This window comes from Pseudonaja textilis, chromosome Z (assembly GCF_049901715.1).
Source record: "Pseudonaja textilis isolate UNSWEBS1 chromosome Z, rPseTex1.2, whole genome shotgun sequence".
NCBI classification, from domain to species: domain Eukaryota; kingdom Metazoa; phylum Chordata; class Lepidosauria; order Squamata; family Elapidae; genus Pseudonaja; species Pseudonaja textilis.
Genome location: NC_142008.1, coordinates 40,506,541 through 40,526,027, shown reverse-complemented (window position 1 = coordinate 40,526,027; position 19,487 = coordinate 40,506,541). Strand labels below are relative to the sequence as shown.

The 19,487-nt window shown below is 37.6% G+C and overlaps 1 protein-coding gene across 2 annotated transcripts in view; it reads right to left on the bottom strand.

Moving 5' to 3' along the window:
• PLEKHA8 (pleckstrin homology domain containing A8) overlaps positions 1-19,487 on the bottom strand; it is a 69,846-nt gene that overhangs the window by 26,712 nt on the left and 23,647 nt on the right. For both annotated transcript variants that reach the window (XM_087917662.1, XM_026708156.2), the window contains exons 7-13: positions 9,202-9,317; positions 8,090-8,231; positions 7,373-7,458; positions 4,305-4,363; positions 2,330-2,460; positions 1,033-1,103; positions 728-789 (exon numbers count right to left, since the gene is read on the bottom strand). In XM_087917662.1, coding sequence (XP_087773788.1) covers positions 728-789; positions 1,033-1,103; positions 2,330-2,460; positions 4,305-4,363; positions 7,373-7,458; positions 8,090-8,231; positions 9,202-9,317 — 667 coding nt within the window. The remainder of the gene's footprint in view (positions 1-727; positions 790-1,032; positions 1,104-2,329; positions 2,461-4,304; positions 4,364-7,372; positions 7,459-8,089; positions 8,232-9,201; positions 9,318-19,487) is intronic.

Genomic DNA, 19,487 nt, shown 5'->3' with positions numbered 1-19,487 from the left:
ATGATAATGATAAATGGAGGGATAAATTATTTTAGGTCTACATAACTAAGGTAAATTATTTAAGAGTGGTATCAGCTCTACACAGAAATCAACCATCTGAAGCCCCCGGGCCATATGTACAGTAGACCCAAATGCTATTTAAAATAACAGGTGGATGCAATTATTAAATACACAGGAAAGAGTGTGTATAAAGCAATCTATTACCCATCAAAGCTAAACAATTCTTTTGTAAGGAGAAAAGATTGAGGCTATCTCTTTCCTCCAACATTGCTTTCTTTCTTTTTAATGGATCCATTCAGTTTATTCTGACATATCATTATTTGTATCAAAGCTTCAAGCTCCAAAGCAGCATTCATCAATTTTGTCAATTTTAAGGTATGTGGGAATTGAAGTCCACACATCTTAAAGTTGGTAAGGTTGAGAAGCAACATCTCTGGCTCAAAGAAAAAAACACCATGGGATCCTCCAGAACCGAGAATGGGACAAGACACAGGCTTAGATGTTCTTCCCATGAAATCTTGCGTTCAACATCAGACCTCTCAAATTAGGTTGACCTATATTTGGTGTAGTTAATAGTTTCCTGACTAGAACCAATATAGGAGAAAAAAGGACTACTGATGTGTTAACAGAAATATTTCCTGCTTGTCCAGTAGGGCAAAATCAAATATCTCAAAACAGTGATCATCTCCATCTTTACTCTTTGTTTGGGAAAGCAGTGAGGACTTACCGCAAAAACTCCTCGAACAACCCAGCCATGATACTGTCGTAATGTTTTGCCATAAGATTTGTCTGCAAAGAGAAAGGAAATCATTGCAAGATGCTGAATTCAGATCAGAAGTAGCCAAAAAGGAACAGGTTCCTTATTCATGCAAAATCTTTCTAACCATATTTTTTCTTACACAAAAAATAGGTTTCTTTTTCACTTTAAGCTTTACTTTTTATTTAGTATATGTAATCCAAATAAAGGCAATGATTGGACAGATTTATTTATTTCTTGCATTTATAAAATTTCACAAAATATTCTGTACTTACTCAGTGCTGTTTGGATGTTTTTCTCTCCATTCTTTAGTTCTGTCAAGAACTCCTTCAAAAATTTTAAACCTCTGTTTATGACAAACAAGATATATTAGATCTCTGAAAACATTCCATTCATTTTACCAAGGAAGACAAAGAGAGGAATAATGAGGCCCTTTGCATCTCTGTGATTTAGTTTTGAAAGCTTTTTGTTTGAAAGCTTTTTGTATAACAATGGGAAGCTGCCTAACATAACTCTCAGCTTTGTGAATCCATATCTACGAATTCTGTATATATCTATTACTGCTATTTCTGAAAATAAGAACTGATTTTTAAATTACAAATATTTAAAATCAAATATAATCTCAAACAAATGAAAACACACCTTTCTGGAAACAAATCCTAAAGAATTTTTTTTTTTATTCCAATTGCATGAATCAGTTCTTGTAAAAGCAAGGACATTTTCCCAGCTATTTCCAGGATGTAAGAAAACCACGACAAGTTATTAGGAAGCAGTGACAATTTTTGTTTTTGTTTTAATTCATCACATTAAGTTGGCTGAAGATGTTTTCTTATTTTTATTATGTTTCTGAAAATATCTTGAATATCAACAACAGAACAAAGCACTTTCTAGATTGCAGGCATTGATTTTGAAAATGTTAAGCATAAAGGCCACTATTATGGTGAAAAGTTGCTAACAAGTCCAATATGCATATTCATTGTCTATATATTGTTTCATGCATGGTGTTATCAAATAGCAATAAAAACTCATTTGACAACTCGTATATTTAATAAGGTAAGGCTAAACACATTGTCCTATAGAATTTCTTCACAATTCTGCTCACAAGTGCAGTTTCATTGAAACTTTACAAATCAAATCATCCTCTTGAATATTTTGATATAGCAGTGAGAAATAAAGATATAAAATATGAGAGGACATCAAGGCTTACGTTTATAACTTGACCTGAAAATTTGTAATCTGCTTTTAATTAGAAAATGACTATCTCAGAAAGCTGGGATTTCATAGCTGCTCGCCATTTCTCCACTGTAATATGGAGAATGTTTTTCTAAACTTGTAACATTCCCAGTAACTGGCTAGTCTGTAATCTGCACCCAAAGACTGATCATGATGCACAAGTCCATATATTTTAGTGTTTTTAAATACAAATGATAACTTGGGTTTACATGTTTTGCATGTATTGTGACAGAAATGCAATTGCTTTCTTAAAAAGTAAACATTATTTACAGATTTTAGAGCAAAGGCAAGTCCCTTCTACTGAGTCATCTCAAATTACCCTCAGAACAGAACACTGACCTTTTAAGCCAGAGGAGGGCCTGTGTAGCAGAGTGTCGAATTTGCGCCACTTCAGTGCTCAAATCATGAAGGACAATTTTTTGAAGGGTACAGAAATCCTCTTTGTTGGTTATATATTTCTGATTTATTTTCTAAAAGGATGTCAAACATACATTTCAGACTTTTTAGCAATCAAAGAAAAACGCTTAAAGATATAAACCTGCTGGTATCCAATACCCTTACTTAATATAATGGTAGGATTGAGAGTCATAGTATTTGGATCTAAAGTAGGCAAAGGTACATTGAATTAAGTGTGAAAACAGACACTGGTGTTGTGCCATGTAAAATAGGAAGAAATTTTGCCAAGTTCCAATCCAAATACTGCATGTCTCTACAGCAATGATGACAAAACTAGTCTTTAAAACTCTAAATATATAATTCTGCTGGTGGTTTTTTCCAAGAGTGGTTTTTCTCCTTCTCTGAAAAGCCTTAAGCTATTTCTGCATCTAGTTTTCTTTGAAAAAAGCTGAGTAACAAGGAGATGATTAGAAATTAAGTCCTAAAAAGAGAGAAAGAGATAACAGAATATACTGTATTTCAACCTAAAGGAAAGGTAACAGAACACCTTTCCAGAGGTAACAATTTTCTTTGGAACTCTCCATTTTTGGACTTTGAAAACTTTTAGAATTAACTATCCAGCTTTCCATTCAGATATAACATTTAGGCAGCATTTTCTCTGGAACAATGGCAAATGGATTTTCATTGACACGAACTCCATTTTTATCAAGGTTTCCATCGCTTTTTAGAAACTAAGGTGCTAGTATCATCACTTGTTCCCTATCCTATAGCATCTGAATTTCTTTTGTTTTCTAACTTTTGTTGCCACAAAAAGTTAATGTGCATGGAAAAGAACTGGGGTAGGACTAGACTAGCGGGGGGGTTAAACTTTATTTCATTGCAGGCTGCATCAGGTTTGTGTTTGACCTTGGAGGCTGGATAATCGTGACCAGGGTGGGCTTCTCAATGTCACTCATGTTGGGGACGCCTGGTGGCCCAAGTACTCTGCCAGTGAAAACGGAGCTCGGGAAGGCCGCACATGGCCCTCCTGAGCTCTATATTCACTGGCAGAGGGTTGCAGGAGGTCATCACAGCCAAAAATGGAGCTCGGAAGGGCGGTGGCAGAGGCACCACAGGCCAGTCCTTCACTGTTTCCAGAGTGGCCCCATGGGTCATATCTATGCAACCCACGGGCTGGATCTGGGCCATAGGTCTTGAGTTTGACACCCCTGGACTAGACCATCTGCTGTCTTCTGATTTGGGTTCTCCCCCCACTAGCCAGCTGAAACAAACAGTTTTACAGACCTCCTATGACAGTGTGAGAAAGCTATTTTGCAACAGAGTGGCAAAGACAGCAGCCCAGAAAGTAAACATAGATGGGCCCTGTGAGGGGATACAACAGCTCTCTTTAATATAGCTCTCTTTAAGTACATGAAGACACAATTGAATAGAAGAGAAAAAAAATAAAAATGAAACATGGGAGAATAAGCTGAAGTTACAGAAAGGCAAATGCCGGTGAAAATTACAAAATCCTGCCTAATTCTAAGAATAGTTTGACCTCTGAACAATACCTGGGAGGTGGTAGGTTCTTATATAGAGATATATATTGACATACTGTATCTTGGCCAGGCTTTCTTTGTTTTGAACTTGAATACATGATAGTCTAAATCAGGAGTAGTCAACCTTTTTATACCGACCGCCCACTTTTGTATCTCTGTTAGTAGTAAAATTTTCTCTAACCATCCACCGGTTCCACAGTAATGGTGATTTTATAAAGCAGGGGACAAAACCCCTACTGCCCACCATGAAAGCTGGAATGCCCACTGGTGGGTGGTAGGGACCAGGTTAACTACCACTGGTCTAAATGGTTCCTTTCAGTTCTACAATGCTATGAAAGTTATATATTAATGGCCACTGAATGTTAAACTGAATCTATTACCTTTATATTTCCTTCAAAATCCATTTTAACAGGGGCAAAGACTGTGGGTCCAAGTTTGTCTAGAAAAAAAGAAAACATTGTCTTTTTCAAGTTTGGTTCCCTCAAGGCCCTCTTTAACTGGCATCTACAAAATTCTGATTTAGCACAAAAGAGCAGGAAGGATATCACCCTTGGGCTATATCTGATATTATACGGGGAGAATTCTGCCTGTGTATCAGAATTTCTCTTCTCTCTCTTACTCTATGGAAACAGTGGAGGAAGAATTATTTTTGCTATCAGATTATTGTCTCCTCATGAGCAGCCTGGTGGCCTAGAGGTGAAGATACTTGTCTCCCACGTGGAAGGCTGAGAGTTCAGTCCTAAGCAGAAACAGATGTTTTCCTATCAGGGTACAAAGAGAAAATGTCCGCTGCAAACTCTGTGTAGGCGTCAGGGAGGCATCCAGCCAGTAAACACTCAACTTCATTCAGTCACCCCAACTCCAGCCCGATAAAAGAGATTAGAGGATTGTAAAAAAAAAAAAAAATCTCCCCAAACAGAAATAGATTGTGGAATATATCTCAGTTTTCTGTTAACATAAATTTGGCATGCTTCTTCTTCCAAATGCCTACATGACATCATTGTTCTTAATTCATTTCTCTCATTCTTTTAGAGAACAGTCCAAAATTATAATTATTTAAAAAATAACTCCTTTCACCCCCAATGTTGCTAAAGCTGCAAACTATTTTCAAACAATCTGTGTTGGATACAAAGTGTTGGTCCCAGGTTGAGACATAATTTTTGAGAAAAGTATAGCTAGCCTTCACTTAATGACAATAATTGGAACAGAAATTTAAATAATAAAACGCAACATCACACGATCATGTCTTTAGTGATGTATTCTAGTACTTCTGGTTGCTGTTAAGCATGATGTCATGTGATCACAATTTGTGACTTCCTCCTGGCTTCCCCACTGAGTTTGTTTGTCAGAAACTGGTAAAGAAGATTGCAAATGGTAGTCTCAGGATGGAAAGATGTCTTAGTTGCAAACTGGGTGCCAAGGGTCCACTCCACAGATCATACAGTAAATCTGTGGAGATGCTGCAACCACTGTAACTGTGAAAAATGGTTGTAAATTCCATTCACTCAGTACCATCATAAATTTAACTAGTTACTGAACAGGATGCCATTAAGTGGGGACCATCTGCAATGATAGCTTGAATTAGCTTATAATCTTTACAAGATATTTTTAAATCTTTCGTAATAAACATCTGGAACATCTCACTAGCCTTCCTTCCCCACCTAAAGGGATACATCTTCATAAGAGCATTTAACATGTTCAGGCTTTGCAGACTTCCTAGAGCAATGGCTTTAGAAATTTCATGGCCACAACACACATTTAGAACTATTTTGGAGGACAGCTCAAGCCTGATGAACAACTCTTTGTAAAATTGGTACATATACAGGTAGTCCTCATTTGATGACCGATTACTTAGTTCAAAGTTAGGATGGACCCCCAAAGCTACATGACTTAGTACTGTAGTTCCAATGGTTGCATTCTCTGACCACCCGAGTCACATGACTTCATTTCACGTGCTGGACAATCCGCTCACCTTTTTGACTGGACAATGTTTTGAGGTCATGTGACTGTAATTTATGATGGGTTTTGCCCATTTCTGGCCTTTCTAGGTCATTTCCAGCTGAAAATGCCTATAGGAATGTTGATTTACTTATTATCACTACATTACTTGTTCATTTAACAACTGCCACAAAAAAGGTAATAAAACCAGGCCCAGTCACCTGGGTGCTTCAATTTATAATCCATGTCTTACAACAGAAACCCCAGTCTCTATTAAGGCCGTAAGTTGGGGACTATCTGAAAAACCCAAGCTAAATTGGTTAGATATGCATTGGAGATGCATAAGAGATTGAACCTGGACAAAATGAGCTAAATATTAGGAGCTTCTAAATTACACTCTGAAATAATGTTATTTTGATTAGGGAGATGTGTGGTATATAAATTTAATGAATAAAAACTAAATGAATGAATGCATGAATGAATTGTTGAAATCAGTCTTTCAGACTAATCAAGATCATGCTGCTATATAGATCTTGATCTGTTTCATGCTTAGAAAGAAGACAACATCCAAAGGCAACACTATGGAAATCAATGGAGTTCCATGAAAATATAGCAAGAGCCAGACAAAAAATAAACAATGAAACATTTATAAAGAGGTCTGTAAGTCTATTTAGAAGTAAGTTTCATTGATTATTGGTTGGTACCAAGGAAACAAATAAAAAGCTTTCCCTACTGAAGTTTATCCAAGTAGATCCGCACTCTACAGTGAAGTTTTATTTGAGACTTATTTCAGACATATTGAATGTCTCAACTTACACATTGCAAGCCGATTTGATTTAGACACTGGGCTAGAAAATAACAGGTTGTGAGTTCTAAACCCATTTTGGCATGAAAGCCAGATGGGTGACTTTGGACCAGTCACTCTCTCTTAGTGCAGCTCACTTCAAAAGGTTGTTGTGGGAAAGTCAGGAGAAGGAAGGAATATTAGATCTGTTCGCTGGCTTAAATTATTAAAAAAAAACACAGAATAAAAATAAATTAAAATTAAATTAAAATACATGCCAAGAGATCCTTCAAGAAAAAATTCTGCAGGAAAAATATTATTGTAATTAAAACTTTTTATAAAGTTATATAAAGTTATTATTTTTAAAAAGGAAAAGATATGTTGCAACTGCCTAAAAAAAATCTGCCTAAAACCTGTAATCAAGTTTATTTTATCTTCCTGCCACCAATAACGGTTAACAACTATGGTTATTATGGGTTATTGCCACTAATAATCCATAACAACTTCTTAGATCATTCTCTATCTTCCTAACTATCATAAAAAAGAAAGACTTACTTATGTTACTGAATTATTTTGGAAAAGTCTAAGGCAAATACTGAGGATAACTAAGGATCACCTATTTACAATCTACAGAATCTATTCTATGATCCAGCGTAGAATACCCAATGCAGCCAACAGCATCCATATACAATAAATGTTATGGAGAAAACCAGCAATCATACCTACCCAAGACTGGAACTATTTCATAACAGGAATTCAGAAATTCTTCTGTTGGTATTCCCCCATCATCAAAAAGCTTGATATCACTAAATCTTTGGAAAAGAATGCAAACGAAACATTAAAAACCCAATCCTGCGATAACAATAAAAAATAACTCCACCCTGAATCCTATTTCAAAACCTTCTACAGGTAGTCTTTGATTTACAAATGTAAACTAGGATTGGTTACAGTTGTGCAATGGCTGTAGGCTGAGGCATTTATGCAATTTTATAGTCTTTTTCAAGCCAGTATTAAACAAATGCTGCAATCATTAAATGAACCAGCATTTTCTCATCCACCCCACCACACCCCCCAAAAAATCCCACACAAAAATACTACAAATTACGGTCTTATAAAGGTGGTGTGCCACAATTGGTCATAAAGCTGCCCTGCCCAATATGCAGTTCACATGACCACAGAAGGGAGGTGGTGTGACCATTTGTAATGATTGGGGGGGGGGGGGGCTGCTTTGTTTCTGTCATAACTCTGAATGATAATAAAATAACTGGCTAAAAGTCAAGGACTAGCTGTAGTTTATAATATTTATAAATGTTTACTAGTTTTTCTTCTGTTATAAACCATATTAGGTAAGCATGCAGATGATAAATTCTGTGGAGAGTTATACTGCTTTGGATTAAATTCCATTAAGTTTTGGGAGGATGCTCCATCCAGGTGGCATACTACCTATATTTCATAGCACTGAAGAAAGTAGGAAGATCTGTGTCTGCTGATCTGTTTACATGTTCTTCTAAAGGCTCTAAAGGTTTGTCGTCTTGAATGTTCCCTTGTGGTAGCAGCTTGTTTTCTCCATCTTTACTGGGGCTACCTTAGATTTAAAGAAACAAAAATCTTTAAATGGTGTGGAGGCTAATTGTGGAAAATTAATATAATTAATAATTAATATTAGAAAGACCAGAATGGATGTGTATTTGCAGTATCCAGGTAGCAAAGCTGTAGATGCATTATAATTTAGTTAGCAAATCCATAAATATTTTTCCAAACAATAGGAAAATAAACAACAAATCAAATTTCAGCAGACTCTAAATCCTTATTACTCTAATTAAGGGGTGTCAAACCCTGGAGCCATATCCAGCCCATAGGGGGCTTAGATTTGGCCCGTGTGCCCACCCTGGAAACAGTGAAGGACCAGCCCGTGGCGTCTCTGGCAGTGAAAAAGGAGCTTGGGAGGGTTGTGTGCTTCCCTCCCGGGCTCTGTTTTGGGCTGCGGTGGCCCCCTGCAACCCTCTGCCGGCGAAAATGGAACTCGAGGCTGCACACGTCACAGCCCAAAACAAAGCCTTGGTGAATGAATCCAGCTGGCCATGCCCCGCCCCCCCAAGATCAAACACAATCCTGATGAGGCCCTCAATGAAATTGAGTTTGACACCTCTGCTCTAATTCAATTCTCTAGTACCTCTCTGTCTTGAAGACAAACCCTTAATATTACAACAGGAGAATGTCAAACTCCTCACAACCCTTTATTCAAATGTTTGGGTATTATAGAGAAGGAGGACACATCTCTTCACAAACACATATCCGATCACTCATCTTTCTTTCTATGTCTTCATTCTTCTGTCTTTCATCCCTCCTTTTCCCTTTCAGATATGGGTCTTTCATGATCTGAAGCTAGCAGGACAGCCACAAAATGAAAAGCACATTGCAAATGATATTGTGTTCTAATTGGTCCTCTTCAAGCTCACAGTTGTGTATTCTGTACCAACTCAGGATTTTGTTATGAGTAGATATGAAATAATTTCTCCAGATTCTCCGGAGAACAAATAAGGCTCTTTTCTTACCTTTCCTTTCGCTTCTCTTTAGGGGTACAGGGGGTGATTTTTCAATAAAAGTTTTTTCATGAAGGGTAGTATTTTTATAAATAGACCCATTTTCATATTGCTTTAGTTCCATCTTCCTGGGAAGAAAGAAATTAAAAAAGGGAAAGCCAAATTAATGCTAAATATTAATGCTTGTCTTACATAATGTTCTCATCTTTCCTTCCATTTTTATGTGTTATACTACATTTTTTAAGAATTTACTTTTCTGATCCAGTAGCTGCAGTTACATCTTTAGAAAGTAAAACTCTCACTACTGACTGTCCAGTTGGACTTTTTCATGCTAATAAATGAAGAACGGTATTTATTTTTAAAACATAAATGCAGCATTGGCATCAGAAGCAGATGGTTCTGGGAGGCGGAGTTGGTGTCTAGATGATACGGCATGCAATCTTGACGGTCTGAGATCGCTGCCGATATCGTTGCTCCTGGACGGTCCTATCGGATCTAAACCGTCCCGAAGAGATGGTGAATGTAAAGAGTGCATCCTGTCGATCCCAGGGATACCGCAAAGTCCCTGGTAGATCCAGGGGAAGCTCTTTTTGCCAGCGGCAAAGAGGCAGCCATTAAAGCTGCTGAAGTTGGGACAGCTCCGAAACGAAAGAGAACGGAAAGAGAAAGTGTGCCGGTTTGGTGAGAATTTTTTCTTTACTTTAAGATTTGAAAGGACACCCTAAGGAAAAGAAAGAATCTGTAAACGTTTTGACAGAAGTGACTAAGCGGCAATTTTAAACAGGAAGTCAAAGTAATATTTTTATTTTTATTTCTCATTGCTGGATTTTCTACACGATTTTATATTTTGAAACTGGACTGGTTATTTTTCTTCCTCCACCTATTCTTTCTCTCCTTTTTGACTTTAAAATATTGTAGGCTAGAGACTCCCTTTTAATCATCTTCTTAAATATCTTTTTCCCTTTTTAATTAATTTTTATTATATCTTGTTTGGAAAAGGAGGGGGAAAGTGAAAGCAGAAGAAACTTTGTAACACTGCCAACTAGAGGCTTGGAAATATTCTATCTCTTTTTTTTTCCTGACCAGACAAAGCTGAGAAAGTACTGAGCCTTCTTTTCAAGGACATTGCTGTTTGATAAGATAGAGGGAAGAGCATGGGAGAGTATTATTGCAGGTGCTCTTCTGGGTTTCTATCAATAACTGGAGTCTGGTGTTGAAGTTTATAGAAAAAAAAGGTGATAAGACTCTGGAGAAGAGAGATATAAATTTTAACAAAAGCCTTGGATAACCAAACAAGGTGCAGTGTGCACTTTTTATTTTTTTTAAGCTGGGCTATTTCTTACTTTAACAAACCTCCTCCTTACTAGTTTACTTTTTGTAATAGCTATTTGGATTTTTGGCCTTTTGGGACTTGTTTTTGTCTTTCTTTTTGTCTTTTTAAGTCTAATTTTTACATCTGCATTTTATTTTAAAGGAAAAGCTTTAGTATTAATGATTTCTTTCCTCCCCCCCCCCCTCTTTTTAAGGTGTTGGGTATATGGATACACCAACTGGTTTGGGTGAATGAATATATAAAACCTAGGCATAAGTGTTTGCAACTTTAAGCTAAAAACTGCAATGTCATTGCATAATTATGGGTGCGGTTGCAGGCTGCAATATTAGGCAGTGAGAGAGACGTAACACTTCCTGGTTTCTGATCCTGTTCTCGAGTTCCTGGTGTTACTGGTCTCTGGTCTATCTGCTGTCTGCCTACTACTGTTTACTCCTGTATGAGATGTCTACTGTGCAAGATACTTCTCTCTACTGAACACAAGGACTGTTTGCTTGGTGAGCTGTGGATTCAGCATTGTATTTGAGAGAAAGGTATCAGAAGAAGAAGATTTACAAGCAGATAAAGACATTGTATTTACTGTTTAAAAGACTAGGTAACTGGATAGATATACTGGATACTGACATATGGACTGAATGACTCTTCTTAATCTCTGTATGAATTAAATACCTATTTAAAACCACAAACAGTGTTTTTGTCTCAAGTGTGTGTATACTCTTGGGCCCAGCCTCACTCTCATTTGGCTGCCTGGCTTGACTGCTGCTGTGCACTCTGCTCGGGGGTTTGTCCCCAAACACTAACAATGGTTATGGGCTCAGCAGTGTGCACAGTCTAGCTAACCAGGATATACCAGTGAGAGTTAGTTTTTGGGGTGAGTTACACATTGCTGTAAAGACAAACTGTTTGTTGAATAGTTATTTTTCTGCAGAGCAATGGCACAAGTAAATTTGCCAAGTCTGTCCATGATATCCAGGTTAGATGGAACAAACTATGTTTCATGGTCAATGAAGTGTAGTTTACTGCTACGAAGAGAAGGTTTGTGGGACATAATTACAAACCCACCAGATGTATCCAATTTGGATCCACATGTTGAAGAGGATGCCAGAAAGATACAGGACTATAAACAAAAGAATGAACAGGCTTTGTGCATCATAGGACTCACTCTCTCAGACCAGCAACTGATACATATTCGTGGAGAGAATAGTGCTGCCAACTGCTGGGAGATTCTCAAGAGGATTTATGTTCGAGACAGTGTAGGAGCTCATATAAATCTTACACGGAAGCTGTTTAGAACACATCTTGAGAGAAATGGAGACATGTTAACTCATTTAAACTGTATAAAAAGCATTTTTCAAGAGTTACAAGAAAAAGAGCTTATATTTAATGAGTTGCAACAAGTATACATTATACTGTCTTCTTTGGATCGAAGCTATGATGATTTTGTGACTGCATTAGAGGTGTTGCTAAAGACAGTTTATCAGTAACTGAGATAACCGGCAGGCTATTAGAGGAAGCCAGGAGAAGGAGTGAACGTGACCAGCTGAGAGCAGATAAGCCTAATGAAGAGAAATTATCTTCAAAGCCTGAAAAAAACCAGCTATGTAAGCTGAAGCACCCGGAGGAAGAGAAGTTATCTTCGACGGCATACACAATTAAAAGGTGTTTTAATTGTGGAGGCAGAGGACATTTGGCAAGATTCTGCAGAAAAGAAAAAAGCCAGAATGTAAGGAAGCCAAAGAAATCCTTTGAACTGGCCATGTTTGGCAATTGTGATATGAAGAATGATTTATGGGTGGTGGACAGTGGTGCATCCCACTGCATCACGAGAGATAAGACTAAGTTTATAAAAATGTCTACAAGTTCTCAACGTATATCACTCGCTAACGGTTGGCACCTCAAGGCCAAGGGTGAAGGTATTGCATATTGTCCATGTTTAAAACAGAATATAAACATGTTGTATGTACCACAGTTAAAAATGAACTTACTTTCTGTAAGAGAATTAGATAAACTAGGATATGTGGTTACATTTAAGAATAATAAGTGCATACTGGAAAGGGATAACAAAAAGGTAACTGCAGCTTTAAATGGAACATTGTATGTCTTACATGATAGTAAGAAAGGGGAGGCACAGACTGTATTTAATAATACCAAGCCTCATGATGAATGTATCCATTTATTGCATAGGCGTTTGGGGCATGTAAATTTTAAAATGCTAAAACGTACAGTAGAGTTATCTGAAGGAATAAGGTTAAAACCTTGTGATAAGTATTTGCGTTGTAATGTCTGTTGTGAAGATAAGAGTAAAATATTGCCTGCAAATAGGCTAAATGGTTTTAAAACTAAAGAACCTTTAGAAGTTGTATTTGCAGACATTATAGGTCCAAAGAAACCCAGTATGGGAGGTGCTCGATATATACTGAGCATTATGGACCATTACTCTAGATATGGGTTTTGCTACTTAATGAAAAGCAAAACTGAAACATATCAACATTTCTTCAACTGGTTAAAGTTTGCTGAAAGAAAGGCTAAACGGCAACTGATAACCTTGGTGACAGATAATGGTACGGAATTTGTTAACAGCAAATTCCAGAATAGATTAAAGGCAGCTGGTATAGAGCATAAGAAATCTGCACCATACAGACCACAACACAATGCATTTATAGAAAGAAGAGGCCAAACACTACAGGCAATGGTTAGAACAATGTTAACTGATTCTGGATTACCTGATACTTTGTGGGGGGAGGCTGCAATGTGTGCTAATCAATTATTGAACAACGTGGTTAACTCAACTACTGGTGAAATACCATTCACCATGTGGCATGGCAGGAAGCCTGATCTGAGTTACCTGCACACATTTGGTGCACCAGCATGGGTGCATATCCCTACACAACTCAGGCGTAAAGGGCAACATAGAGCTAAACAATTATTCTTCGTTGGTTACCAAGCTAACCATAGGGCATATAGATTTTGGGAGAAAGGCACATCTAGAGTGTTATGTAGTGCCAATGCCCAATTTCTAGAGCACGTAGGATGGGATAAGTTAGAGCAGGATAACAATAAAGAAGTGGTTATTGAATCCTACAGAAATCCCATTAATTATCCCTGTAACTTTAAAAATAAAGTGAAGACAGAAGTACAGGAAGAGATAGTGCCCATAGAAGAAGAAAGGGAAGACACAGCTCAGCAAGATGAGGAAAAGGACCAGGTAGTAACTCAAGAAAGTCCTCATACAAGCCCTGTAATTCCCAGAAGGACTACACGTATATCTAGACCGCCTGATAGATACCAGGCTAACACAGTGTGCCAGGTAAATAGAGTGCCATCTACTGTGGATGAGATAAAAAGGTATCCTTCTAAAGAGAAAGAAAATTGGTATGCAGCAATGAATAAGGAATTTAGACAACAGCATATAAGTTTGTCTACTATGGAGGCAGAATTCTCCTGTTTATCTTTATTGTGTACTGAGTTGATTATGTACAAACAAATGTTAAAAGATATAGGTATAACTGTAAATTACCCTATAGTTGTACATGAAGATAATCAGGCAGCAATTCAAATGGCCACAAGTATTGCAGTAAAAACTAGGAGCAAGCATACAGATTTGAGATATCTGAATGTAAGACAATCTGTAAATAGTAAAATAATACAGCTAGAGTACTGTATGTCGGAGGACAATATAGCTGATAATTTTACTAAAGCCCAAGGTGCCATCAAGCACCTAGAGAGTTGTGAAAAATATGGGTTCAGATTGTGAAGGCATTATATATTTATGTCACCCAAAAGGGGAGTATGTTGGGTATATGGATACACCAACTGGTTTGGGTGAATGAATATATAAAACCTAGGCATAAGTGTTTGCAACTTTAAGCTAAAAACTGCAATGTCATTGCATAATTATGGGTGCGGTTGCAGGCTGCAATATTAGGCAGTGAGAGAGACGTAACACTTCCTGGTTTCTGATCCTGTTCTCGAGTTCCTGGTGTTACTGGTCTCTGGTCTATCTGCTGTCTGCCTACTACTGTTTACTCCTGTATGAGATGTCTACTGTGCAAGATACTTCTCTCTACTGAACACAAGGACTGTTTGCTTGGTGAGCTGTGGATTCAGCATTGTATTTGAGAGAAAGGTATCAGAAGAAGAAGATTTACAAGCAGATAAAGACATTGTATTTACTGTTTAAAAGACTAGGTAACTGGATAGATATACTGGATACTGACATATGGACTGAATGACTCTTCTTAATCTCTGTATGAATTAAATACCTATTTAAAACCACAAACAGTGTTTTTGTCTCAAGTGTGTGTATACTCTTGGGCCCAGCCTCACTCTCACTTGGCTGCCTGGCTTGACTGCTGCTGTGCACTCTGCTCGGGGGTTTGTCCCCAAACACTAACATAAGGGAGTAGTCTCTTCTTTTTTCTCTCTCCCTTCCTTGTATTTTTTTTCTATTTACCTTCCATATTGGTTTTTTTATTTTTGTGGCTTTCTTTTTTTTTCTTATGCATCCTTTTATACCTGAGACTTTTTAATTGGATTAAGGTGTTGAAGAACCTGAAGAACTTTTCTTTTCTCTTTTTTATTTTTTTATTTTTTTACTTTTCCGCCTTTTTCAGGATTTAACAATTTTTCCTTTTTGTGTGTGTTTATGGTCTTTTCTTCCATTTTTGAGTTTTACTGCTATCTAACCAATCGATTGGATTAAGATATACAAGAACCTGAATAAATTTATTATTGTTGTTGTTGTTACTATTTGGTTTCTTTTTTCCTACTATTTTTACTTGGAATTATAATTGGTTATTTCACAAGTGGATTAAGGTCTAGAAGAACCTGAAGATTTTGAATTGTCCGAAATGAGTAGGAAACTAACAGTCCCTGGTTCCTCAACTTCTACTTCTTCCTCTTCACCATCTGGAGGACAACGTTCAATACAGACGATGTTACAACAAGAAAAAGAACAAGAAAAAGTGACCCTGCAGATGATTAAGCAAGGAATTCAAAATATTCAAATAAGAACAGAGAATATTGAAAAGAGAACAGAGAACACTGAACAAAGAACAGGGAAAACTGATGAAAAGGTGGAGAACAGTCAACAAATGATGATGAAGTATAATGAGAGATTTCAAAAAATTGAAGAAGATAAACAAAAAGATAAGATTGGAGATATTGATAGCAGATTAACTGTGGTTGAACAAGATAAAAATGGGATGTTGAGGTGGGAGATGGACAGATTAGAATTTTATCACACATTCCAAAACACAGAGGAAGAAAAGGGACAAAACATAGCTGAGACAATGATAGAAATTTTGGCTTGAAGCTTTGGAAATAACTCAAGAGAAGATGATGGATGGAATAGATGAAGTTTATCAAGTCTTCACAAGATATGCAATGAGAAATAGCTTACCAAGAGAAGTTCACATCAGATTTACAAAGAAAGCCATTAAAACGCAAATACTGCAAGTGGCAAGAAAGAAAACATTGACATATAAAGACAAGGAGATTGAGGTCCTGAAACAAGTACCCAGAAGAGTGAGCGAGATGAGAATACCGATTTTTGACCAAAATGCTACTTAAAAAAGAGGTGAATTATAGATGGCTGATTCCAGAAGGTTTAATGTTCACATTGCAAGAACAGAGACATAGAATCGACTCAATTGAGAAAGCTGAATTATTTTACACAGAATATTTTGGAGGGAAAGAGGAGGAGGCAGAAAAAGAAATTTCACTAATTGAATACCAAGAGGACTGCCAAATGGCGACCGAAAAAGAAGAAGGTGCAGTAGGTGGAAAGGTGGAAGTCAAAGAACAATGTGAACCAAGATCTACGAGAGCTGCTAAACCTAACTACAAAATATAACCATGGAAGAGAAAAAACTGATTACAATTAACATAAATGGATTTAACTCAGCTGTTACAAGAAAGAATACTTTCCATAAATTAGAGAAATTAAAATTTGATATAATCTGCTTACAAGAAGTACATATCAAAAAGCAACATGAACAATTGTTGATACAGCCAAAACTAGGGAAAATATTTACTTCTTTGACATAATGAAAGAAAAGAGGAGTGGTTTTATACATTAAAGATATTATCCCAGCGAAATTGATCTATACCGATGACGATGGAAGAATACTAATGGTGGAAATAATGGACAATAATATGAAAACACTCCTGATTGCAATCTATGCCCTGAATGACAATCAAGAAGAATTTTATAAAAAATTACATGTGAAAATAATTGAACTGGATTATGCTAATATAGTTATGATGGGAGATTTTCATGGAATTGTAGATAATAAACTGGACTACACAGCACAGAAAACAACAAAGCAAAACGGAAAGACTCTCCCTAAATCTTTTTTTTAAATGATAGATGAAATAAATTTAAAAGATACATGGAGAATAAGAAATGCTAAGACTAAAAAATACACCTTCTATTCAAATAGACATTTATCATGGTCTAGAATAGATATGATATGGATGTCAACAGAATCGTTAACTAATATTCAAGAAATAAATATTGAAACAAGTATTTGGGCAGATCACAACCCAATGACAATTAAATGGAAAGGACAAAGAAGAAGATCTAGATGGACGTTAAATAATACTATATTAAAGGAAAAAGACTTCACACAGTGGATGGAGAAAGAACTGGCTTTCTTCTTTAGAGAAAACAAAACAGAAGATACATCAATGCAGAACGTATAGGATACAATGAAGGCATATGCCAGAGGCTTGATAATAGACTATACAAGGAAAAGGAAATACCATGAAAAGACTGGCCTCTAAGACATTAGAGGATGAGTATAAAGGACTTGAAAAAGAGTTACAGAAAATGCCACAGAAAAAGGACATTAAGTTAAAAATTGATATAATTAAACATAAAATGGGTCAAATAGAAAAAGAAGAACTAGCACAGAAAATCAGAGGTGCGAAACAGAACTAATTTGAAGATGCAAACAAACCAGGTAGATGGTTAGCATACAAATTGAGAAAGGAGAAAGAATCAAGGAAAATATTGCAATTAACAGATGACCAAGGCCAAGTTTGCTATGGTAGTAAAGAGAAGAAGGAAATTATACAAGACTATTATGGGAAACTATACACACAAGAGAATATTGATGAGGAAAGAGTTAAACAGTATTTAAAGAATGCTAATCTGTGGGAACTATGATTCTTTGTTCTTTGTGTACGTGCTAGGACAACGGAGCCTTCTGGTAGTTGGCTGGAACACGGAGCAAGGAGCAAGGAGCAAGGACAAATTGTTGCCATTTCTTAACCAGAACTGTAGCAAACTTAAACTCTGCAGCCTTGTATGCTTTATGCGAATGATCAGTGCATGTTGTGTGATGTAATGCATTTGTGATAGGACGTTAACAAAATTGCTACGTTAACAAAGATTGCTTCTAATAAAAGAGGGTTTCGGAGTTCTCTCTGCGCTCTCATCCCAAGACAACTTTGCGAAGTGTCTTCTTTTCATGAGAGACCACCACAACTGGTGACCCCAGCGTGATCCACTCAAAGAGATACGTCTTTGGCACACCCATTCTCATCGTCTGGAATAGACTTGGTGCACCTCATCCGCTTGAATCGCTGGCGACAACGGATCCCTCGTGAGTATGGGTGGTAGATTCTCTAAGAGCAGGCAGCTCACATTCAGGAAATCAGAGAATTGACCAAACGAAATTTTACCTTTAAAAGGGGGCTCTCTTCATGCCCCCTCCCAAAAACCTCTATTGAGGAACTCCTAGAATACATTTGGCAACACTGCCCTTTTATCCGGCTAAAGGCAGTATCAAAACTACAGTATGGAAGGAGATTGGAAAATACCTTCATGCAAGTCCTAGGCCCCTTCGTCTATATTAATTGCTTGGAGGGTGGTTTTTGAGGCTCTCTCCTCTCTAGAGCAACCCCTACTGGGCCCCCTTTCTGGACCCCCTCCCTATGTGAATCCTGCTGTACAACTCTTGCCCCCTGCTGTGGCGCCTGTGTCTCTTAAACCGACTGCCCCCGGAGGCAAATGAGGTCGGTAAACCTCCCCTTCTCCTGACCCCCCTCACCCAATCCCTCTTCTTCTTCTCTTGTTCTCCCTTCTGTGCCTTCCTCTCCTGCCTTACCCCTCCTATGGGTGCGGTTCATGCCGCCATCGCTGCAGGAGTTAGAACTGGTGAGTTAGATCACTCCAACTGCCCATCGGTGTTCCTGTTAGTTTATGCGCAGAACGTGCAGGGACAAAACGTCCCGCACTGGGAACCCATCCCTGTTAAATCAATCAAGGATATCAAACAAGCTGTACAAATGTATGGTATTCAGGCTCCATTTATGATGGGATTATTTAGAATGATGGCTAACGCCCATATAATGATCCCAGCTGATTGGCATAGCCTTTTTCATATGACTCTAACAGGGACTCAATTTGTTGTATGGCAATCGGAGTTTCTCCATCATTGTCGCCTATTGGCAGCTCAAAATCTGAATCTTACCGCAAATGAACTGGCAGGAGAGGGTGCCTTTGCTGCTTCCACAGCTCAGTATAATAGCCCTATTAATGCTCTTAACCTTTCTGCACAAGCCGCATCCGCTGATACTATTCTATCTGCTTTCTCTCTTTCTCCCCTAACCCCTTGGGACAGTCATAACTATTTTCATCAAAATAAAAGGGCTCTTATGAAGGAATTCCAAATCACCGCCCAAGAGGCTGCTGCAATTATTCAACAATGCCCTACTTGCAGCAAGCAAGCCCCTGCCCTGCCAATGGGAGTAAATCCCAGAGGCTTAAAAGCCTGCCAAATTTGGCAAATGGATGTAACCCAGTATGTGCCTTTTGCACCATGGAAATATATCCATGTTTCAGTGGACACATACTCAGGGTTCATCATGGCCTCCCCGCAAAGAGGAGAGACCATAAAACATGTCATTAACCACTGCATCCGGTCATTTGCGTGCCTGGGAAAGCCCTCGGAATTAAAAA